The sequence below is a fragment of the Rhineura floridana genome, chromosome 2 (genome assembly GCF_030035675.1).
Source record: "Rhineura floridana isolate rRhiFlo1 chromosome 2, rRhiFlo1.hap2, whole genome shotgun sequence".
Taxonomy (NCBI): Eukaryota; Metazoa; Chordata; class Lepidosauria; order Squamata; family Rhineuridae; genus Rhineura; species Rhineura floridana.
This window is the reverse complement of record NC_084481.1, coordinates 128,896,026-128,919,306: the sequence shown is the minus strand read 5'-3', so window position 1 is coordinate 128,919,306 and position 23,281 is coordinate 128,896,026. Positions and strand designations below refer to the sequence as shown.

The following is a 23,281-nucleotide window of genomic DNA, read 5'->3' as shown; positions in this document are numbered from 1 at the left end:
AATTACACCTCGGGCAGTAAAGCCCTGAGTTTGAAATGCATTCATGTAATTAAGTCTGAAGGGAGAAAGGAGGTCATGTGGGTTCACCTTCCACTGGTATGGTACCTTTACCAGAAAACAAGAGAAGCGTTTAGCATTGCAGGCATCTTGGTCTGCTTTCATGTGCAGAGCATCTGGAACAAGTTCCTGTTTTGGAAGCAAAGTAACATTAATTTCCAAAGTAAATTCACGTATGAGATAGGTCATTGCTGTAGCTTTGACTTCCCCCTGGATCAAAAGGGTGTTCACAAGCAAAAGACTATGCATTAACAAAGGCGTTCATTAGTAGGTAACTGTTCGTTGTTTTGAAGCCTAAGAAAAATAATCAAGTCAGTATTTCTTCAGGTCCAAAATGGTAGATTTTAAAGTAATGCCAGGTTTTTTGTTTGCAGTACCAGCTTCTCTTGCAATGAATTTTCCTGGCCACTAGAGGATGTGGCATCAAGTTTAGGCAACAAAGTACCTTTCCTGGAAATGGGTACATCATCAAGCAATCCTAGTACATTTGAGTGAGAGCTAGCCTCACATGTTCCTCTTTGGTTAGTACACTCAGAAGCAGTTTGTGCATCCTCTTTGAGAGTACTTGAGGAAATTTTCCCTTCAACTTCGAAATACAAATAACTTTTTTCCTTTACCTTATCACATTTCTCAAGAACAGAATTTGTTACCGTATTTGTGCATTTAGGACTCACTGTTTTCTCTTTTACTTTAGGGTTTTGTGTGGTTACGTTGAGGTCTATGATAAAGCAGAGCTTGGAAAAGTTACTTTTTTAAACTACAACTCCCATCAGCCCCAGCCAGCCTGGCTACTAGATTCGGCTGATGGGAGTTGTAGTTCAAAAAAGTAACTTTTCCAAGCTCTCTGATAAAGTGTCTAAGGAAAGATTTCCTTGCAATTCTTGTGTTGACTCCTCCCATGGCTTCAAATTTGGGCTTGAAGGCCCTTTGTTTTCTCCTGGCTAGGTTTTTCTGAAGAAGCCAAACCTGGGCTTACACTATCAAGAAAAGCTTTTGTATCTACCAAAAGTTTAGCCACTGTTCCCAGTTTGCTAATGGTGGCCTGAACATTTGGTCTTCCCCACTTTTCAAGTTTCAATTTACTCATTATTTGGGGAGGACCAGAGGAAACAGGGCACCCTTATCAGGCTGCTCTGGTGTCCCTCAAAACTTGAATCTGTTCTGGGGTTCTGTTGTCTGAATTTGTTCCAGGATCCACGGGCTTCACCTGACTTTAACTCACTCCAGACAGTGGCTAAAACATGAGTGGGTTGATTGTGATAACTATTCATATCCTGATTCATGGAACGCAACTCATTCCAGAGATAGAGTCGAAATGGGTCTGAGTTGGTCCTGTCTGGGGGACCACTGTATCAACTGTCTTAATACTGTTGCCTTGTCCCTGCTAAAACAAGATCAGCACAGCACATGTCTTGTTTCTGGTTTTGGGGCTGATTGAAGATGTTGCCACCACTCACCATATGCTCAGAGGCACATGTTACCAAATTCTTCCAAGCCACACAAGAAGTGGATAGGACTGTTAAGACCAACCCAAATTGTGTTTTCATTTTGACAAATTTGTAGGGCAGTCCAATATCTCAGAGAGGAGGTCAGATCTCCTGCTCCCCTGGTGCATTTACTATTTAGCTGCCCAATTTCCCTCTTTTTAAAGTTTGATAGAAATATCTGTTGGCTATAGGTACGTTTTTAAACCACAAGGTTTTTTGCCTATTAGTGAATGATTTCCCATGAAGGAACAAGAATTTTCCATTACATCAGAATGTGCGCACAATCAACTGTGATTTCATTTCCACAGCCACCATCAAAATGCCTGTGTCCCTTCTCACACATACACAAACGTGTACACAAAATTTCTCGTTCATTGCCCCCTTTCTATTTTTGTCCCATATGCAAACAACTCATTTGGTAACATACTTTGTATCCTGTCTGTGGAGGGAGTTCTCAAAAGCTGAGTTGGCTGCAGCCCTCCACCCTTCTGGCACTCCGTGCATAACACAAAGAAAAGGATGCACTTTTGAGTTACTGTTGCTGCCATCAGACTCAGTCTTGCCTTTGATTCTGCAACAGAGCCTCCCTTGCATGTTCCTTCTAAATTATAACTCCGTGCTGTCCTAATGTTTTCTTTTCTTCCTTGTGTTGTGTTGCTTGTCAGCCTTGAAAGAAGAGTAAGGGATATTGTCCACAAAGCTTTTTGGGATTGCTTGGAAACCCAGTTGAAAGAAGGTCCACCATCATATGATCATGCAGTTAAACTTGTTGGAGAGATCAAAGAGGTAAGAGGGGAATCATCTATTGTCATCTGCTTGGCTATCTCATTGTCCATATCTAATTCTGCATCATTTAGGAATAATTGAAATTGCATCAGTCCCAGTACAGCTTTTTGGGGACCCCCACTATTTCTTGCTCTGCATTGCAAAAACTGTACATTTCTTCCTTCTCTTTGCTTCCTGTTTTCTTACCAGTCCATAAGAGGGCCCTGCCCTCCTTTCCCATGATTGCTAAGTTCCTTTAGCATTTTGAAAGTCCAAGTATATATTGTCTTCCAAAAGGACGTTTCCTGTACTGTTTGCTAATATCTTTCTAAATAAATAAATCTAAAAAGATGGTGGGGCGTGTTCAGAGGCAAAAAGAGATCATGTCCTGTTTTAGAGGCATTTGGTTGGGTACTGTTGGAGCCAGTGTGCTAGATTAGATGAACTATTGGTATGATCTATCAGTTCTTATTTTTTTAGATCAGTGACTGGATTAGTGAAGTATCCTGTCTTCAGCATTGACCAGTTCCATAATGGCATGGATTGGTGGCGGGCAGCATCTGAATCCTTTTGATGGCTTTGGAATACTTTAGTAATTACTCAACTCACTTATTGTTGTAAGCTGTGCCCCACAATGCTCTGAAATTAATGTTGCAAGCAGTTGTTCCTTTCTCATAACCCTATTTGTGACCTATCACTAATGAAAAATTGTGTTGGCCATAGTATTCTGCCAGTTGATTGAATGAGATCTTTCCTTCCTCTCCTCAATGCTGCCACTAACATTCAGGCTAGAACTATTCACTATGCTTCCACGTATCTTGAAAGCCTGTGTACTGCTTCTCCCCTGCAAAGTGGTATTGGAAGGGGGAAATTTGCAGGGAAGAAGGGGCAGGCAAGAGAAGGGGTGCTTAACCATTTCCTCTCCTGATCCTTTCCCCTTGCAATCCACCTCCTCCACCCCCTACATATCTCTGTTTCAGATCCATGTTTGTGATGGAAATACCAGTCTGAAATCCTAGAGGGGAAAGTGGCAGCTGAAGGAAGGGTTAAGCACCCTTTCTCCCCTATGGATTGTCCCTCCTGACACACTTGGAAGAGGAGAATGTCACACATGAGTTTCAGGACATGATATGGAGCAGAACTTTCAGTTCCACCCTTTGATGCACCAGTTGGAGATGATGTGTGCATGCACGCATATGCACCAGTCTTCAATACGTATTCCCTGCTCCAGAAACCAAGGATTATATCCATTGAAGTTATCCTGTTCACACAAGGACTTATACGTGTACAACAGAACTTCCCCTCCCTCTACCCATCCCCCCATCTGCCCCAGTATTAATGTGTGTGGGTTGAATACTTATGCAAGCAACATGTTTCAGTTTTTGTTTTACAAACATTTCCCAACATAAAACCAATGTCACCTTACAATTACTGATTTTGAGTTTCAGTGTTTCAAAATAAAAGATCATACAGAACAAAAGTATGAGAGCATTAGTCAGGGGTCTGATTAGATTTGCAAGGCACTGTATATACCCTCTCTTAATAATTTGATCTTATTTTACTTTTCATGGTAATGCAATATTGCTGTAACTGTAAATCACTTTGAAATAGTGTTGATTGATACAGCAGCATGCTACAACTAGGAGCTAACAAAGGAACACTGCTTTCTTTCAGACTCTTTTGTCTTTTTTGCTGCCTGGCCATACTAGATTAAGAAATCAGATTACTGAAGCACTAGATCTGGAGCTGATAAAACAGGAGGCAGAGAATGGTGCCCTTGACATTTCTAAGCTGGCCGAGTTCATCATTGGCATGATGGGAACCCTCTGTGCTCCAGCTAGAGATGAGGAAATTAAGAAGCTGAAAGACATTCATGAAATTGTTCCCCTTTTCAGGTACTCGAAATAATCAATACGTCCTACTGAGATGTACTTCTTCAGTTCAAGGTGCCTTTGAATATTTTTGATAACCATTGGCGAGTGAGACAAATTCTCCATGTGGTAATGAGTTGATATTTATGGGGATTTTTTTTAATGGGGAAGTTATTGCTGGAAATGGAAGAATAGCAAATAATAAGGGGAATATTTTTTGATCAAGGATACTTCTGTTGAAGCATTGCAGTTGGGATCCCTGCCCAAGCTCCTTCAGAAAATAAATATAACCATGTATACTCTCAAAAACTCTCAAAATGTGGTATTTATGCCTGTATCTCCCTATAGTGTTGTAAACCTGTGTTAGTTGGCATGTCAGACTTAGGTGGAAGTTTACACTTGAATGTTCCTCTGCTAAAAAGAAGAATCTCTCCACATAGGAAACTAGATATTTAGGGAAAGCATTCTTGCCTAGCTTTTTGTCTGACATTCAACTTTTCTGTTAGGAAGGATTTATTTATTTGTATGGTGGAACATTAAATCATGTAACACCCCCCTGCCCCACTTGCAGTCTGAAGTGGTATAACCCAGACCCAGTCTTACCTGAGCAAGGGTCAGAGTGATCTGAAAAAATACCAAAGCCAATTTTGCTATATAATGCATGTTTTAGCAGTATTGCTCTCTGAAAAGCACTGCATTTCTTCCTCTTCCCTTAAAAGGAGATTCATCCTTGCACTGTCCACATAATTGCTTAATTTCATTTAGATGACCTAAATGTGATTTTATTTTTCTTAGCAGTTCACTTTTTAAATTATTGTTTTTATGTTTGATAAATATTTCACATTATTAGGTCATGTGGTTGGATTTATTGCCGACATTTAGACATGTTTTTAATGATAGTGTTTTTTTAAAATACTGTACATTGCTTAGAGATTTTAAAAATATTAAGATGTTTATGAATGCTTTTAAGTAAGTAACTCTACATGCCTGATTGAAATGTCTGTTTGATTCTTGCAGGGCAATTTTTTCTGTGTTGGACTTGATGAAAATGGACATGGCTAATTTTGCTGTCACTAGCATAAGGCCACATTTAATGCAGCAGTCAGTTGAATATGAAAGGAAGAAGTTTCAGGAACTGTATGAGAAACAGCCAAGTATGGTTTTTGATAGTTCCCTCTACTACATGATCTGTTTTTGTTTATTAAAATGCAAATTTATTAAGCTGATTCACTGTAGATGTTCATAAGAACCTAAGAAGAGCCTGCTGGATCAGGCCAGTGACCCATTTAGTCCAGCACCCTGTTCTCACAGTGGCCACCAGATATCCATGAGAAACCTGCAAACAAGACCTGAACACCACAGGACTCCTTGCCTGTGGTTTCCAGCAGCTGGTATTCAGATGCATATTGCCTCCAACGACGGAGCTCTTAATTTGAGAAATGTGCTAGTATAATTCTATATGAATGGCAAAAAGCCTATTGAACTCAGTGGGAGTTATTTCTGATGAAGCATGTATAAGATGTCCAGCCACATAAATGGGACCCTGGGAAGCAGTATAATGAGTGTAGTTTTGCTGCCTTTGCTGCATCACAGTTTTAGGGAGAAATGTTGTTATGTGCCTTCAAGTCGATTTCAACTTACAACAACCCTATGAATCAACGACCTCCAATAGCATTTCTTATAAACCACCCTGTTCAGATCTTGTAAGTTCAGGTCTGTGGCTTCCTTTATGGAATCAATATATCTCTTGTTTGGCCTTCCTCTTTTTCTACTCCCTTCTGTTTTTCCCAGCATTATTGTCTTTTCCATATGTGGTAAGAGCCTTTGTTGCAGAATCTTGAGCATTACTTTACTTGCACAGGATATTAAGGCAATAGTTCGATAATTACTGCATTCCCTGGGATCTTGGAATTGGGATGTATATGGAATGCTTCCAGTCTGTGGGCCATTAGTTTTCCATATTTCTTGACAAATGTTTGTTAAAATTTGGACAGATTCAGTCTCAGTAGCTTGTAGCAACTCTATTAGTATGCCATCTGTTCCTGGTGATTTGTTTCTTCCAAGTATTTTAAGAGCAGCTCTCACTTCCCATTCTAAAATTTCTGGTTCTTCATCATATGGTTCCTCCTTGAATGAATCTGTCATCCTTGCATCTCTTTTATAGAGTTCTTCAGTGTATTGCTTCCATCTTTTATTTTATCTCTGTCAGTCAGTGTGCTCCCCTGTTGATTATTCAACATCCCTACTCTTGGTTTAAATTTTCCTTTCATTTCTCTAATCTTTTGGAATAGGGCTCTTGTTCTTCCCTTTTTGTTGTCCTCTTCTATTTCTATACAATAACTATTGTAATAGTTCTCTTTGTTCCTATGTACTAGTCACTGTATTATTGCATTTAGGGTTCTACTGTGTTTCTATCTCCTTTTGCTTTCCTTCTCTCTTCAACCATTTTAAGAGTTTCTTCAGTCATCCATTGAGGTCTTTCTCTCTTTTTAACTGGAGGTATTGTCTTTTTGCATTCTTCCCTGATAATGTCTCTGACTTCAATCCATAGTTCTTCTGGTTCTCTGTCAACTAAGTTTAAAGCCTCAAATCTGTTCCTTATTTGATCTTTATATTCTTCTGGGATGTTATTTAAATTGTATTTTAGCATTATGATTGTTCTTCTTTAGCTTTACTCCAATTTTCGATATTACTAAAAATGTTAAGTCAGTTGAAAGCCCAGAAACAGTAGGTTCTAGGATAGAATTCTTGGAATTTCAACCTACCTGAACTCTTAAGGGCAGATGACCTTCCCTAAATGTCTCCCTCATTGGTGCTGAGGCTAATGCTAAATGGGAAAGCTGTGGTTCCTCAAATGTGAATTTCCACCTCAAGGAGGCCTCTCTAGAGCCCACATGTTACTTTTAGGTCCCAGGAGGAGGGACTGTTCATCCAAGTACTGTTTCCAGTCTTTCATCTATTTTTCTGTTATGGTCTGTTTGCATGTCTTATGTTTTAAACGTTTTTTTCTGTTATTGTGTAATCAGTTTTGATGAAGGGCGGTATAAAATATATATAGATTTAGTAATGAACAGGAGGGGAAATGGGTTCATAAGAAAATGCTCTGATAAGTCAGTTTCTCTCAAAACAGATTCTTTAGATTTTGTCACGGAATGGCTGCAAGAAGCTATGGATGACCTGAGATCCAGAGTTGTACCTGCTATTGATGATGGTGTCACATCTACCAGTAAAGCTCCTGTGCTCTGCCCTGTTGCTGTGCAGAATCATGCATACCTGAAACTCCTCAAGTGGGATCATCAGCAAAAGCCTTTTCCAGAGGTAACTCTTTTTGTCTATGTAATCAATATAACAAAAAACTGGATTTGGAGGGTGGGTTCAAACATTCATTTGAACGGTGGGGAGGGGAGTCCTCTTGAGTGGAAGACGGGAACAAGTGTAGTTTATTGTCTTTCGCTTGGCAATGTGGGATGTGCTTGTTATTGGTCCTTAGCTTATCATCTTTGGCCCTAATCTTTGTTCTACATACAATATGTTTGGATGATGATGTCAAGATGTGTCTGGGTGTGTGTATGGCAGGGAGCTACAGCAAATGCTGCCTTACTCTCAGTGGTTGTAGGCAGGGTAAGGTATAGTTACTGTCTAAACAGTTTCATATATGTTATCATTTCTATAACACCATTAAGCTTATGCAAAAATACATCTTTGTTCTTTAAGATACTGTTTAAATTACTTTCATATTATCTTTGTTTTATATTCTAGTCTATCAGTTCCATAATAATATTTTTATTACATTAAGAACATAAGAAGAGCCTGCTGGATCAGGCCAGTGGCCCATCTAGTCAGCATCCTGTTCTCACAGTGGCCACCCAGGTGCCTGGGGGAAGCCTGCAAGCAGGACCCGAGTACAAGAACACTCTCCCCTCCTGAGGCTTCCAGCAACTGGTCTTCAGAAGCATGCTGCCTCTGACTAGGGTGGCAGAGCAAAGCCATCATGGCTAGTAGCCATTGATAGCTCTGTCCTCCATGAATTTGTCTAATCTTCTTTTAAAGCCATCCAAGCTGGTGGCCATTACTGTGTCTTGTGGGAGCAAATTCCATAGTTTATGCGCTGAGTAAAGAAGTACTTCCTTTTGTCAGTCCTGAATCTTCCAGCGTTCAGCTTCTTTGAATGTCCACAAGTTCTAGTACTATGAGAGAGGGAGAAGAACTTTTCTCTATCCACTTTCTCAATGCCATGCATAATTTTATACACTTCTATCATGTCTCTGACCTGCCTTTTCTCTAAACTAAAAAGCCCCAAATGCTGCAACCTTTCCTCGTAAGGGAGTCGCTCCATCCCCATGATCATTCTGGTTGCCCTCTTCTGAACCATTTCCAACCCTATCATATCCTTTTTGAGATGAGGCGACCAGAACTGTACACAGTATTCCAAATGCAGCCGCACCATAGATTTATACAACGGCATTGTGATATCGGCTGTTTTATTTTCAATACCTTTCCTAATTATCCCTAGCATGGAATTTGCCTTTTTCACAGCTGCCGCACACTAGGTCGACATTTTCATCGTGCTGTCCACTACAACCCCAGGGTCTCTCTCCTGGTCGGTCACCACCAGTTCAGGCCCCATGAGCGTATATATGAAATTAAGATTTTTTGCTCCAATATGCATAATTTTACACTTGTTTATATTGAATTGCATTTGCCATTTTCCTGCCCATTCACTCAGTTTGCAGAGGTCTTTTTGGAGCTCTTCGCAATCCCTTTTTGTTTTTACAACCCTGAACAATTTAGTATCGTCAGCAAACTTAGCCACTTCACTGCTCACTCCTAATTCTAGGTCATTAATGAACAAGTTGAAAAGTACAGGTCCCAATACTGATCCTTGAGGGACTCCACTTTCTACAGCCCTCCATTGGGAGAACTGTCCGTTTATTCCTACTCTCTGCTTTCTGCTTCTTAACCAATTCCTTATCCACAAGAGGACCTCTCCTCTTATTCCATGACTGCTAAGCTTCCTCAGAAGCCTTTGGTGAGGTACCTTGTCAAAAGCTTTTTGAAAGTCTAAGTACACTATGTCCACTGGATCACCTCTATCTATATGCTTGTTGACACTGAAAGAATTCTAATAGGTTACTGAGACAGGACTTTCCCTTGCCGAAGCCATGCTGGCTCTGCTTCAGCAAGGCTTGTTCTTCTATGTGCTTAGTTAATCTAGCTTTAATCATACTTTCTACCAGTTTTCCAGGGACAGAAGTTAAGCTAACTGGCCTGTAATTTCCGGGATCCCCTCTGGATCCCTTTTTGAAGATTGGCGTTACATTTGCCACTTTCCAGTCCTCAGGCACGGAGGAGGACCCGAGGGACAAGTTACATATTTTAGTTAGCAGATCAGCAATTTCACCTTTGAGTTCTTTGAGAACTCTCGGGTGGATGCCATCCGGGCCCGGTGATCTGTCAGTTTTTATATTGTCGATTAAGCCTAGAATCTCGTTGCCACTATTTGTCTCAGTTCCTCAGAATCTCTTCCTGCAAATGTTAGTTCAGGTTCAGGGATCTGCCCTATATCTTCCACTGTGAAGACAGATGAAAAGAATTCATTTAGCTTCTCTGCAATCTCCTTATTGTTCTTTAGTACACCTTTGACTCCCTTATCATCCAAGGGTCCAATTGTCTCCCTAGATGGTCTCCTGCTTTGAATGTGTTTATAGATTTTTTTGTTGTTGGTTTTTATGTTCTTAGCAATGTGCTCCTCAAAATCTTTTTTAGCATCCCTTATTGTCTTCTTGCATTTAATTTGCCAGAGTTTGTGCTCCTTTTTATTTTCTTCATTCGGACAAACTTCCATTTTCTGAAGGAAGACTTTTTGCCTTGAAGAGCTTCCTTGACTTTGCTCGTTAACCATGCTGGCATCTTCTTGGCCCTGGCAGTACCTTTTCTGATCTGCGGTATGCACTCCAGTTGTGCTTCTAATATAGTGTTTTTAAACAACTTCCAAGCATTTTTGAGTGATGTGACCCTCTGGACTTTGTTTTTCAGCTTTCTTTTTACCAATCCCCTCATTTTTGTGAAGTTTCCTCTTTTGAAGTCAAATGTGACCGTGTTGGATTTTCTAGCCAATTGGCCATTTACATGTATGTTTAATTTAATAGCACTATGGTCACTGCTCCCAATCGGTTCAACAACACTTACATCTTGCACCAGGTCCCGGTCCCCACTGAGGATTAAGTCCAGGGTTGCCGTCCCTCTGGTCGGTTCCATGACCAACTGGTCTAGGGAATAGTCATTTAGAATATCTAGAAATTTTGCTTCTTTGTCGTGACTGGAGCACATATGCGGCCAGTCTATGTCTGGGTAGTTGAAGTCACTCATTACTACCACATTTCTGAGCTTTGTATAATAAACCGGTGTATTTGTTTCAGTTACAGTTTTGAGTGTGTGGTTTTTCTGTGGTTGTGCTTGCTCCCTATTCCACTGGATTGCTACTGAGCAAGTTGAACCAGGATTGAAAAGATCCAGTGAAGGTTGATTAAGGCCAGAATTTAGTGTGGTATGGATGGGCCTTGATTAAATGAAGTTCCTGGTAGCTTATCTGCTGCGTCTGGTGGTGCAGTTATGCTAGGTCTGTCTGTAACAAGACCATGCTTATCCAATTTGATTGTGGATGAAAGGACTAAACTGGCGTGCATTACTGAGACTTGAGTGGGTAAGCTGGGTGGACCTAACTCAGCTGTGCCTGACTAGGTACTTGGTACAGCACTAGGCTAGACCAGAGGATTGAGGTGGGGGTGTTGCCATTATCTGTAGAAGCACTGTCTCAACAGAAAACCTCTTGACCTTGGAGTGGGTTTGGGCCAGAGAGAGACTGGAGATGCTGTACTATTTCATTCTAGCAGGATCTTGTTGTTCACCCTGCATTCTAAATTTACTCTCCTCTGTTGTGTTTAAAACCTTTTTTGCAGACTGTGCTAATGGACCAAAGCCGTTTCCAGGAAATGCAGTTGGAATTGGACCAGCTTATTTTAACTGGGGCGATTCTTCTGGTGACATACAATGCTGCAGGCACAGCACTTTCAGGTTTGCCAGCCTTTACCACCAATCTCAAAATGGTTATCCGGGTACTGCTGACAGGTCTGCATCTTCCGTGAGTACCATGCAGCTTTGGACCCCTTTATAGTGTGGTGCAGAATGGTATGGAAGTGAATTTTGCTCAGATTTCAGGCCTTTTTTGAAAGGAGCCCTGCACATTCTTCCCTGCATATCAAAGTAGTAAAAGGTTTAGAAATTATGGGGAATGCTGTTCCCACAAACAGCTTGTTGGATAGCTCTGATCCACACATTGGAAGTAATCACATGGTATAGTCCTTTTCTGATTATATCACTTCAAAACAGAGGGCTGGGGGAATCTCCTAACTGATGCTCTCCCATGTAAACAAAATACATATGTAAGGGGAAAGGGTTATAGGTGGTTTGTTACAGGTCTGGATTTTTCTAAATACAGATCATCTCCCAGTTGTGTCTAGGAAATTCCACACACATGTTCTCGTGAACACAAATCCCTCAGACTTTTTTTTTTAAAGTGATTGATGTGTTATGATTCCTCCACTAATGTTCCTTCATTTAGCAAGATTTATGCCCGTTAGCAGGCAAGCATTAGCTAACAAGTCAATTCAATTCCAAGTTGTTTGGAAAATGGAAATGGACTGTCTTCAAGTCAATGCTGATTTATGGCGACCCTATGAATAGGGTTTTCATGGTAAGCAGCATTCAGAGGTGGTTAACCATTGCCTTCCTCTGAGGCTGAGAGGCGGTGACTGGCCCAAGGTCACCCAGTGGGCTTCATGGCTGTGTGGGGATTCGAACCCTGGTCTCCCAGGTCGTAGTCCAACACTCCTAACCACTACACCACACTGACTCCCAAGTTGTTTATGAGCTGTTAAAATACATGAAAACCTTGATAATCTAATTCCCTTTTTTCTAGGTCCTCCAGCTTGAGTGAAGCTTTGGCTGTCATAAGTGAAAAGATCTGTGCTGAAGTTAATAGTTGCCTTTCCCAACATGGATTCACACCTTTCACACTTGAAAAAGAGACTGAGCTTAAGGGACAAATCCAAGCTGTGGCCAATCCTGATAACACCATATGCAAACTGATAGGTATGGTTTGTCCCTATCAAATTTCCTTTTCCCCTGCAAGTTGTTGTACAAAATCTATTGTTCTGTGTGTATAAGTAAAACATGGAACTACCTTAATGTTATAAAATAGAGTTAGTAAAGTTTCAAAAGGGTGAATGCACTCGTTTCGAGATGAGAGATCATATTGGCTGTAAGACTAAGCCAAAAACCCTGTTTTAGTAAGCCAGGATATGCACAAGCAGCATGCATTAGCAAGTAGCACTCCTCCCTTTGTACGAGTGGGTAAAATGTGCCAGTTTCAGCACTGAACCATAGCTCCTCATTGTATGTAAACCCGGAAACTATGATTAATGGCTTCAAAACAAGCCAGGATATTAAGCCTGCATTAAACTATGATTTACTAACTCTATCTTGTTTGGGAGCTAAAAACCAGTTAAAGAGTTTGCATGTAATGGGAAGTTATCTTTAAGTGCTGAATCCTGGCTTCTCCAGCCACTTGTGTAAAGGGAAGAGCAATGTGACAGGAACAGGTCTTTCTGCAGGTGCATATACCATGCATATCCGGCTTAATAAGACATGCAAATGTAACCGCACCGCTGTCTATAATAACCATTGAAAGGCTACTTTCTGAAGGTGGAGGCCAAATAGCAGGAAAGGACAGCTTGTGGAAGATGAAGGATTTTCTCCAGGAATTTTTGGAATTGAGGGGTGTAGAAGAGCAAGGGATGTCTTTTAAAAAAAAATCTAGGGATTACAGTATTCATCTTGGAACTGGGAGGTAGAGATACATGAGAATGTATGAAATGAATAAAAAAGAACTCTAGATCCTGGTTGAGATACATGTTTATGATTGGGATAAGGGTATTGTATAAAAAAAAATGAAGCACCATTATGGACTTATTTGATATGTATGTCTGTCATCGGAAGAGGAAGCCAGGATCTCCTGATAAGTCTTACCAATAATTTACTTACTTCCCCTCTCAAGATACAAGAATCCAGTCATTTTTGGAGAGCTACCTTGCTTCTGGACATCAAAAATCCTTTCCTGTTATTCCTGGTGGATTAGGTCCTATTCAGAAAGAGCTGGAGGAAATGGCTGTCAAGTATGTTCGCCTTGTTGACTACAATAGGCTGGTCTTCAGTCCTTACTACGATGCAGTTCTCAGCAAAGTCCTGAATAAAGAATCATCCTAGTTTCAAGGAAAACCGGAAGATCGCCAAACTCAGTTGTATGCTATCCTAAAGAAGACGGCTTCAATTCAGAGTAGGGTGGTAGTAGAAGGCTGCATACCCAATGTTACACTTGTGTTTTCTTTCAGAATTATGAGGGTTGGAAAACGGAAGCCTTTTTCAGACCCCAGTTGCCTCATAGGGACCCCCAAAATTTGTCTTGGTATCCCCTATTGCCTTCCAGCCCCCCTCAAGCACAGGCCAGTGCTGTTCAGGAAATGGAATGTGGCACAGCGCAGATGAATTTAGGTGGTGCGGGGGGGGAGGTAGAGGTGGAAGTTCCAAGATTTAAGTGTTCACTTCTCTCTCCTGTCACCCAATTTTAATGTTTGAGTAGTGCTTGAAGGGGCTTTGTTTAGAAACCCCTGTGAATGACTGTCTGCTATTGGACGGGTGCTGAGAGTGCACTGACTCCACCCCACCCTCATCCTTCTGCCTGCTGTGCAGGGCATGCAAGCAAGCTGTGGGATGAGTTTGCCATCTTCCTCATTGCACATTAGTCTGTTGTGGTCTGCCTCAGCAGATCCACATTATCGAAGAGTGCTTCTGTACATGAGTCATTGTTTGGAGCAGGGTGGTCAAATTTATATATTGTAGAACCCTTGCAACCTTTGGAAAACGGCTTTCCTGAACACATTTTAATACAGTAGCAATGACAGTGCAGAGTGGATATAATGTAAAAAATACATGAAAGTACACCAGCTTAGTTCTTAATTCAAAACACGTAAGAACTGGATATGTGTTGGCTTTTTTTTTTAGTCGGAGGTAGGACTAAAATGATAGCTGCTGAAATTATCCTATTAGCATGTACCTTAATGCAAAAGAGGTTAATAAACTTCTCGTTCTATATTAAGTTACATGGTTCTTGAAGCTCATCCTAACAACTGTAACAGTAACTTCCATTTCCACATATTAAAAACTTGGATATTCGCAGTTAAAGCACTTTATATGTAGTCTGCAAGGCTCTTAGTCTTTCTGCCAGTCATTTCTTTTCTACAGTATTTGATTCTGTACCTCGCAGATATTCTACCAAAAATGTATATAACTATATTTTTGTAGAGTATTTTCTGGTTCTTCTCTACTACAGTATTCACATTCTGTAGGCTCAAGATACTGTTTCTCTGTCTTGTGAGAACTAAAACTTCTGGATATCTGAAAAAGTTGCATAACAATATCCTTTTAATTTCATTCTGGATTTTATGTACATATAAAAGTTTGTGATTTAAAGATGATGGGTTAAGTTGAGCATGGGCTATAAAATACCATATCCCCGATCCAAGTGGTCTTTATGCATAGTTGTAGGGTGCAAGCATAATGCTTCTGCATGTGTACTTGCAGAGAGATGGACGGCACTGATCACTAGTGGATTCTGTTCCCCACGCTCCCTCGTTATCTCATAAAGTAGCCTTTGGTGGGATTGGTTCAGCAAATTGTCCGTAAGAAGGATGTTTGCCTCCAAACTTGTATCACTGTTACTGGACTTGGATGCAAGACATTCATTTCTAGGTTAGACACAACAATTTTAAATTTATGGTAGGAGATTAACTATTTGTAATGTTACACTGAGTTTGTAGAAAACCTGCTAGGTTTTAAAAAGTTTTTCAGGACTTCATAAACATCTTGGATGCTTATGTCAAAAATGTGGAAAGCAAGAATAATTCAGTGAAGTGGCTTTAGAAATGTTTATTGGTTGGAAAGTCAGAATGTGCAGTATAGTTCCTGAATGTTTAGTGGCTGCTTATTAAATGTAAGCACTAAAAACTTAAAAGGGAGCAGAGATCCAAGCTGCTATCCTACTGCTTAAGTAATCACTCTCGCTAATAGAATTTCTCCTAAGCAAATAGTTTGATCACAACAGACAGTTAAAGGAAACTTTTGACATGGCAGTTTGGTGAACTTGACTTCATAATCAATCAGAACAAATATTCTGCCTTGATCCAGCAATCTCTTCAATAAAATGCATCTCTTGATGCATTTTACTGAACCCTTAGTTGGGGTGACTCTCTTTATATTTGTCCTTTGGCTTTTGAAATGTGATTATTGTGATTTGGATATAGACCAAAGGCTGCAATTCAATACACACTTACCTGGGAGTAAGTCCCATTGAACCTAATGAAGCTTACTTCTGAGTAGACATGTGTTGCACTGTAAAAGGTTTTCCTTTCTGTGAAAATATGAGTAAACATCTATTTAAGCTTACCATAAAATATTAAATCCATGTTTTTAATATGGAAAAACATTGGCAATGATCCAGCCAAAATTAGTAACTTGAAAATCCCAAAAACTTCAATAGAAAGGTTAAGCACTTGCTTAAATTTCTCCCATTGATTAATTAAACTGCAATGTGCTTAACTTTGCATGGACTGTGCCTCTTGGTTCTAAACCTGAGTGTAAAATCACTATTTCTAAGTTATATTGGCCAAATGAATTGTTGCTTTAGGGCTAATCTCACACATTTTACTTGTTTTGAAAAGAAAAGTGCTGTTTGGTAATTTGCAACAAATGAGTTGGAAAGTGTGGGGGGGCACTATAGGTGGCTATTCAGTGTCCTGCCAACATTGTCTGATGTGTATTTCCTGGAAGCTGTTAATAGTGTGAACTTGTTACTGTTTTTCTTCAGTCCTTTATGTTATTTATGCCATGTATAATACAACACTAATACAAGACTGCAACTCATCTGTTATAATTTTTGTGACATATATGTTGCAGCTCCATATAAATAGCAATGACGGTGACCTTTCTGGTTTGTATGCCACTTTCCCCATTTTTAGCTCCTTTCATTACCTTAGCAACACTTGCTGTAGGCAGGGATTTTTTTTTCCAAATTCCTTTTTTGTTATCTGTGTATGTTCAAATCCTAGAGGGAAAAACAGCCGCTTAAAGTACAATTCTTGTAAGAACTGCAGGGATGGACAGTAGCAGACAGCATGATGGGGCTCTGCTGCTCACCTGACCTCCCTCAGGTAGAGTTGCTGCTGCATAACAGGATGGAGAGGGGTGAGGCATTGGTGCTCCACAAATGCACCAGCAGAGCCAATCCAGCACTCCTGCACCGCATCAGTGTCACCCTTCTCAGTCCTAGTATGCAGCAGCGGTGCAAACAGGGTGAGTGGCATAGTCTCTGTGGCACTATACTGTATTGTATAGGCCTTATTGCCACTGAGGTATTTCAGGTACTGGATTGCTCTAAAAGAAAAGCTTAGTCTAATAGTACCTGTTAGCACACGGGGAAGTAGACATCTGTAACTTTCAGAGCATACTGGTGTGTTGACTGCTGTTGGCCTCTGCATTTCTGAGCATGTGTAGAGGGATGGTAGCATTCTACTTGAATGTGTTTGGAGACTACAAATGACTTTACAGTAAACCTCAGTATGTGTTTACCTATAAATCCATCCCATATCTGCATTAATATCCATTTTCACATATTAAAATATATTTAAATGCAATGTTATATTTTTTTTGGAGTAGAGGTGTAAAAACTGATTGCTAAGTAAGTTTCAATCTGTACATGCATCTAGATGGCACAGATCAGTGCAGGTCTAGTTGTAATTGTAATGATTAAATACTTTGAGCATCCCCATGGAGCAGCCAGTTTGTCTCATGGTATCCATTGCCATACGGCAGAGTTAAGCTATACACTGGCCCTTAATTATCTATGGCTGTTGGGATTATAACCATTTCCGCTGATGTAATATTTTAAATTGTAAACTGCCTTGAATGTCTTGGTGGAAAGGCATTATTTTCCCTTCATAAGGAGATCCCAGGCTCAAAGAACATGAATGTTTGCTTCTACTTTTTTGGGCCGGAGAGGCGAGGTACACTGCTAATGTGGTACGTTAATAAAGCTGTGGGATGGGTCAGCTGAGGGGCCATTAGATACAGCATAAATGCCACTTTTCTAGCCAAAAGGGAGCCCCAACTGCATAATATGAGCTGCCAGAGGTGCTGGGGGGACAGTGGAGGGGGGGATCTTTTTTCCTCTGACATGCCTGCAGAAGAAGCCCTGAGCTGAGGAAGAACTTCCTTCATACTAGCCACAAGGGCAAGGGAAGACAAACTGCAAACAAAAAGGAAAAGGCTGCTCCCCCCTCTCCCCAGTGGGTAAACGGGGCTTTGGGAGGGGTGGTAGTGCTGGCAGTCAATCTCCCACCCACCCTGCTTAGTCTACACCATAGGATTATGTTGCCAATTAGTGGTAATTAAATTAATGCTGTGCTAGAAATAAAGCAGCATGAGGCATGGCATTATGGAGATCCTTTATTGGAAAGGAATGTTTTTCCATTTTAAACTACAAAAACAGCTTCCATTCACTCTGCCATAAATAAAAACAAAGAATAAGGCAGGACAGACACTACATCAGCAAACTGAGAACAACTGTTTGTTTTCCAGCAGTGTGAATTTAAAGTATTTCACAATTATATGCCGTCCAGTTTTTAAAATAAAACTGTCAGAACCTCCACCAGATTCCATGTGGTAGATGGCAATACATTAGAAGAGCAACCAAATGCAATTCAGAAATTTTGCACACTGTGTTCAAAAACCTGGAATTTCTGCCAGAGCTCATATTTGCTTGTTCTAAGATTCATCTGCCTTTTTTCTTTTCTGATGAAGAACCGGCTGTAAAAAAGAGGCACCACAGTAACAAAGCAACGTCTGTTGCAAGATGCATGTTAGAAACTTCAATCCCTTTTAAACATTTGATTTGTAGAAGGAAAAAATGTTAGAAGTCCTTTATTTTTCACCATTGCAATTGCAATATGTCTCATCGGATTCGCTTTTGCTGTCGTGCTCTGTAAATGTCATGAATGGGAGGAACCACTGATCCTTTTTCTTCATCATCATCTGAATCTTCATTTGGTCTTTTGACAGATTTATTGAGAAGGGTATTATTTTCCAAAGGTCCATTCCCTTCCATTGTTAAGTCAGGCAGTGCTCCAGTAATGATCCTTACAGCTTCATCCACAGCTTTGGAGTAGGGAAGAAAAACAATGGCTTTTATGAACGTTGGCTTATAATAACAATGTCCATTTAGTATAATACATGTTCAGTTTGTTTCAAAATATTAAAACATTATACATGGACCTTAATTCTTTTATTTATTTATGCATTCAAATGTATATGGCAGCCTTCGATTTCATAACATCTAGGGCAGTGAAAACATTTTCAGCTGGAAGGGGATGACATATTGTCGAAACATTCTAATTTGGAAATTCTAATTTCAGATAAGATCACAGAAGAATAAGTAACTGGTATACTCTGAGATATATACTCACAGTAGTTTCAAATGATGCAAGCACTCTGTTTTTCTAGAAGAGCACTTCATCAAAGGCCAAGTACCTATGTAATCCTTTCTTCAGTATTTGAAGTAGAACAATGTCTCTAGCAAACCATTTGAAAATCTGATAAAGGGCACTTTCTCTAGTTTGAATTTATACTTTCTATTAAAGTTTCTATCTTGCTTTTCCCCTCCAACAGATGTGCTCAAAGCAGCTAACAGAATCTGGAAAAAAAATCATTAAAAACAAACAACACCCCCCCCCAATACTAAACTACTAACTAAAAGCAGTATTAAAAGATTCAGAGAGCCAACTAATAAACAATAACATACTAGAACAGGTTTAAAAGCTCACTGAAAGGAAATGTTTGCAGATGCTGGTGGAATAGCAACAACAAAAAAATAACGTTTTTGAAAACATTGTTTTTATGATGCTTTAATATTTTTAGTGCTTTTGTTTGCCGCCCTGGGCTCCTGCTGGGAGGAAGGGTAGGACATAAATCTAATAACAACAAAGATAATCCTGGTTTTTGCGAGTTCCACATATACCTATCCCCTGCACTCAACCTCAGCACTTTGGGCAGGAAGACTTATAAACTTCCTGGTTTTATTCTGGGCTTCTGTTAGTTTTTGAATATATGTAGGCAAAGAATTAAAACAGAATTGATCAGGTGGATTTTAAGATCTGAGAGAATACCAAGATTATTTTGCCAGCTCCTGTGCAATGATCTTCCATGGGATATTGAAACAAGCATGCCTGAATACACCTTTTGATAATACTTGTGGCATAATTCTTCTATCACAGTCCCTGCAGCTGTATGGTAGCCCTTGCTTAGTCTGATTTGTTTGAAGTATGCATCTGTATGACATACACCCTAAAGCTCAAGGGGGGGAAGACAGGTCTATAGAGACATACCAATTAGCACTGAGGAGGTCGGTATGTGTCCACTGTGTGATGGCATACATGAGTCTCCCCTTCAAGGTTTAGCATTCACCCTGCAACAGGTGCCAACCATGCTGAAATACATTTACTTCCAAAACTATGAAGTCATTGTAGAAGATAAATAAAAATGGTATGATTAACAAGACAGATTCTGAGTGATGAATTAATATATTTAGTTCTGTAGATCCCAACAACAAATAATTAAATGATTCCTGATTCATTATGTGAGTGTAGCATGTTTGAAGGAAAGGCTGTCAGAACCATATTCACAGCAGCTGCGTTTTGCTTTTCATTTTGTAAACTTCAGAACAGTTCTCCATTACCAGTAGTTACAGAAACTATTCAATATTTTACTTAGCATCTTGAAAATCAAAATATTATTTTGGCAAAATTAAGTACACGCATGTGCCAATGTCATAAACCCTGAATTGTGTAATTGCCAATACCTCAAATAGGTGTCCCCAAGACTTCAGGATTAAGGAACATAGTGCTGTCTAGGGATATAACCATGTGCTTAAATGGATTAAAACAACTTACTCTCTGGGAGTTTGCATCTCCTGACAATATCCATGAGTTCATCCACTTGCACAAATGGGCCCTGAAAAAGAAAAAAATGGGCAATTTAACAAGATGTATTATGATAAAACCAGTAGAATTAAACAGAATGAAATCTTTAATGCATTGAAGCAGAATGCAACCAGATTGCAAAGTTTTAAACCATTTTAATCATGACCAACCTGAAAACACACAGGAGGTGGGAGAAGCTTCATTAGAACTACAGCAGCAGGCGGGACTGGAAAGACACCACCAGGGACTGGGTGCAAACCCGGAGCTAGTAAGTAATAAAACAATACACATTTCACTCTTAATGGCTCATGTAACTAAGGAGAAACAACTGGGCACTGATAGGAGTAACTTTTTTTTAAAAAAAGTTAAGTAACTGATCTTTAAAAATCACCATACAAGAATGAACAAAAAGTTGGAGATCAGTTAACTCTACCTCAGACTTTATTTTGCTCAGATCCCAATATAGCGGAGCACTTAAATATGTGCTTTAAACTAGGCTCATACAAAACATTCAAGATGACAATAAGACCTTTACATGTATGGATGAATGAGAATGAACTAAAATTGATGCTTTGTTAAAAAATAAAATCTGAATAGGGTAGATGGCAAGTTTCTCTTTCAAAATGACAACTCAAGCTTACGTGCTAAATGTCTTGGCTGAAATGGAATCATCTGCTGGGTATCTGGTTTTGGATATTCTGGCTTCCTGTCCACTTCATCTTTTAGTACAGGCGCTATTGAAGGAGCCACAACAGGATCTGGAATTATGGTTGCTAGCTTTGCCCGAGACACATCCTGGAAATTCATAGCATGAGAAAAAGCATAAATTAAGAACGTAAGAGCAGCCCTGTGGGATCAGACAAGGCTTATCTAATCCAGCATTTTGCTTGCACAGTGACCAGTCCGATAACTATGGGAAGCCCACAAGCAGGACATCAGCACAATAGCACTCTTCATTAAATAAATACATTATTAAGTTGTCATTGATTCCTCAGTCTTATGTTGGGCGTAGCAAGTATCAACACCACAGAGCAATGCCTGATGCCAGCTGAAGTAGGGGATTCCATTCTCCACATACATTGTTTTAAATTTTTAAATTGTGTTTTAAATTGTTTTTAAAAGATGTATTTTAAATTGTATTTGTTTTTAGTTCTTGTAAACCCCCCAGAGAGCTTTGGCTATGGGGCAGTATACAAGTTTAATAAATAAATAAAATAAATAAATATGCATGGACTGGGCCAGAGCAGTATCTCTAGGTATGCATGAAGCAGCAATGGACACCAGATCAAACTTTGTCCATTTCTGAATAAGAAGAGGTCTGCCTGCTCTTAATAACTGTAAAGGGGAGTACAACTACTGCATCCTGTCAACTCAAGGATTTAAGCTTGTACAACAGAACTATCCCCCCCTGCCTCTGTGCATCCCCCTCAATCTGATCCAGAGGGTTGGGGGAACCCTTAGAACAGATTTAGGGGCACATAGAGAGGGATGAAGTTCCATTGTGCAAGTGTAAATTGTACCGATGGGAGGCTTTAGTTGGATATTGCCCAAAATACATTAACTGCCTTTCTAATTAAAAAATGGGGCGAGAATACAGTTGGACTTGAGCTGTTGTAGCAGCCTATGGCCAGAGGTGGAAGCAGTGTTGGTGCAACACAATTCATTTTTGATTGTAATGGAGGAAGAAGCCAATTGGCTGCTCCTTCTCAGGAAAGTTAATTTGTGTCTGCCAGTCTAGGACCAGTTCAGGCTCCTCTCCTGCCTCTGACAATTCTCTTGCTATTAGTTTGCTTTTCTTTTTCTGCTGCTGCTGCTAGCACTGGCTCTAGTCAATTTCGCTACCCAACAATGCTACTGCAAAATCCATTCCCAGAAGAAAAGGCTCACTGATGTTTCTGCTCCTGCAGGACCACTTGGGCTGCAATGTGTTGCCTGTGCCAGGTGGCTGGGGTGTCCCAACATGGCAGGTGCTACTTTTCACACCATTGCCACCTTCCTCAGTGTGCTTTACATTGGCTTTCTCCCCCGCCCTTCCAAGACCTTGCTTGGTCTTGGAGAAGCCAGCTGCCACTTGTTTCCCCATTCTTGATCTTTTTAAATGCATTTCGATCACACAAGGTTACAACAATGAATCACCATCTATTTTTAGTGAGCGGGTTAAGATCGAATTGTTTAATCAGGTAGCAATTAAGACTTTGTTAACTCAGTTGACTGGTATTTAAGGCAATCAACTTGAAAATTATAGAAGCAATTAATTCTTTAGAAACATCTGAGTGGTGGAAGGGGAATAATCAGGATGAATTGATTATTAGGTAAAAGAAATCAATTAGTTATGACTTAATTAAAGGGAACTTTAAAAGGATCAGCAGAAGTCCCAGTAGAAACAGTAGTAAACAGCACATAACCAGATTATCATTTAAACATTATAGGGATAGTCAGGCTCAGAGACAGACGCACACCCTTCCCATAAAATCAAGACTTGCACACTCCCAACCGGTAAGGGCAATCAAGGCAAGAAGATTGCCAGCAAAAGTGCCCTTTTCAAGTGAGGCAGAAAAAATATCTGAGGCTCCAAGGGACTACCCATAAGCAACCTGGTGCTGATATTTTTTTTCCTGCCTCCTCAACCAATGAGGATAACAACCCATTTGATAGTGTCGTGGTGCACACTGAAGAACAGACTGCCTCAGGACACGGTGGGATCTCTCTGGCTAGAAGTATTTAAACAGAGACTGAATGCCAGGGATGCTGTCTATCCAGTGTTGAGGAGGGCTTTGGACTACACAGTCTCCCAGGTACCTTCCAACTCTATGATTCTATGATGCCAGTCACTGCCTATATATAGCTTCTCATAGGATAACACCTGCCAATTTGGAATAATATAAAGTGCCCTCCATGTGGAAACAGTAAAAAAGTTATTGTTCCTGTTGTTTAATAACAACAACAACAACAACTT

At 40.1% G+C, this 23,281-nt stretch overlaps 2 protein-coding genes across 5 annotated transcripts in view; one reads left to right on the top strand and one right to left on the bottom strand.

Moving 5' to 3' along the window:
- The window catches only part of TCP11L1 (t-complex 11 like 1), a 38,499-nt gene extending 19,527 nt beyond the window's left edge, over positions 1-18,972 (top strand). The window contains exons 5-11 of the mRNA XM_061610539.1: positions 2,210-2,330; positions 3,984-4,204; positions 5,198-5,334; positions 7,311-7,498; positions 11,140-11,321; positions 12,159-12,331; positions 13,296-18,972. Coding sequence (XP_061466523.1) covers positions 2,210-2,330; positions 3,984-4,204; positions 5,198-5,334; positions 7,311-7,498; positions 11,140-11,321; positions 12,159-12,331; positions 13,296-13,504 — 1,231 coding nt within the window. The 3' untranslated portion in view covers positions 13,505-18,972. The remainder of the gene's footprint in view (positions 1-2,209; positions 2,331-3,983; positions 4,205-5,197; positions 5,335-7,310; positions 7,499-11,139; positions 11,322-12,158; positions 12,332-13,295) is intronic.
- CSTF3 (cleavage stimulation factor subunit 3) overlaps positions 17,785-23,281 on the bottom strand; it is a 76,839-nt gene continuing 71,342 nt past the window's right edge. For 3 of the 4 annotated variants that reach the window (XM_061610533.1, XM_061610534.1, XM_061610532.1), the window contains 4 exons: positions 20,967-21,120; positions 20,496-20,590; positions 20,296-20,356; positions 17,785-18,505 (listed from right to left, as the gene is read on the bottom strand). In XM_061610533.1, the coding sequence (XP_061466517.1) occupies positions 18,303-18,505; positions 20,296-20,356; positions 20,496-20,590; positions 20,967-21,120 (513 nt within the window). In that variant the 3' untranslated portion in view covers positions 17,785-18,302. The remainder of the gene's footprint in view (positions 18,506-20,295; positions 20,357-20,495; positions 20,591-20,966; positions 21,121-23,281) is intronic. The other variant, XM_061610531.1, reaches the window with a different exon arrangement.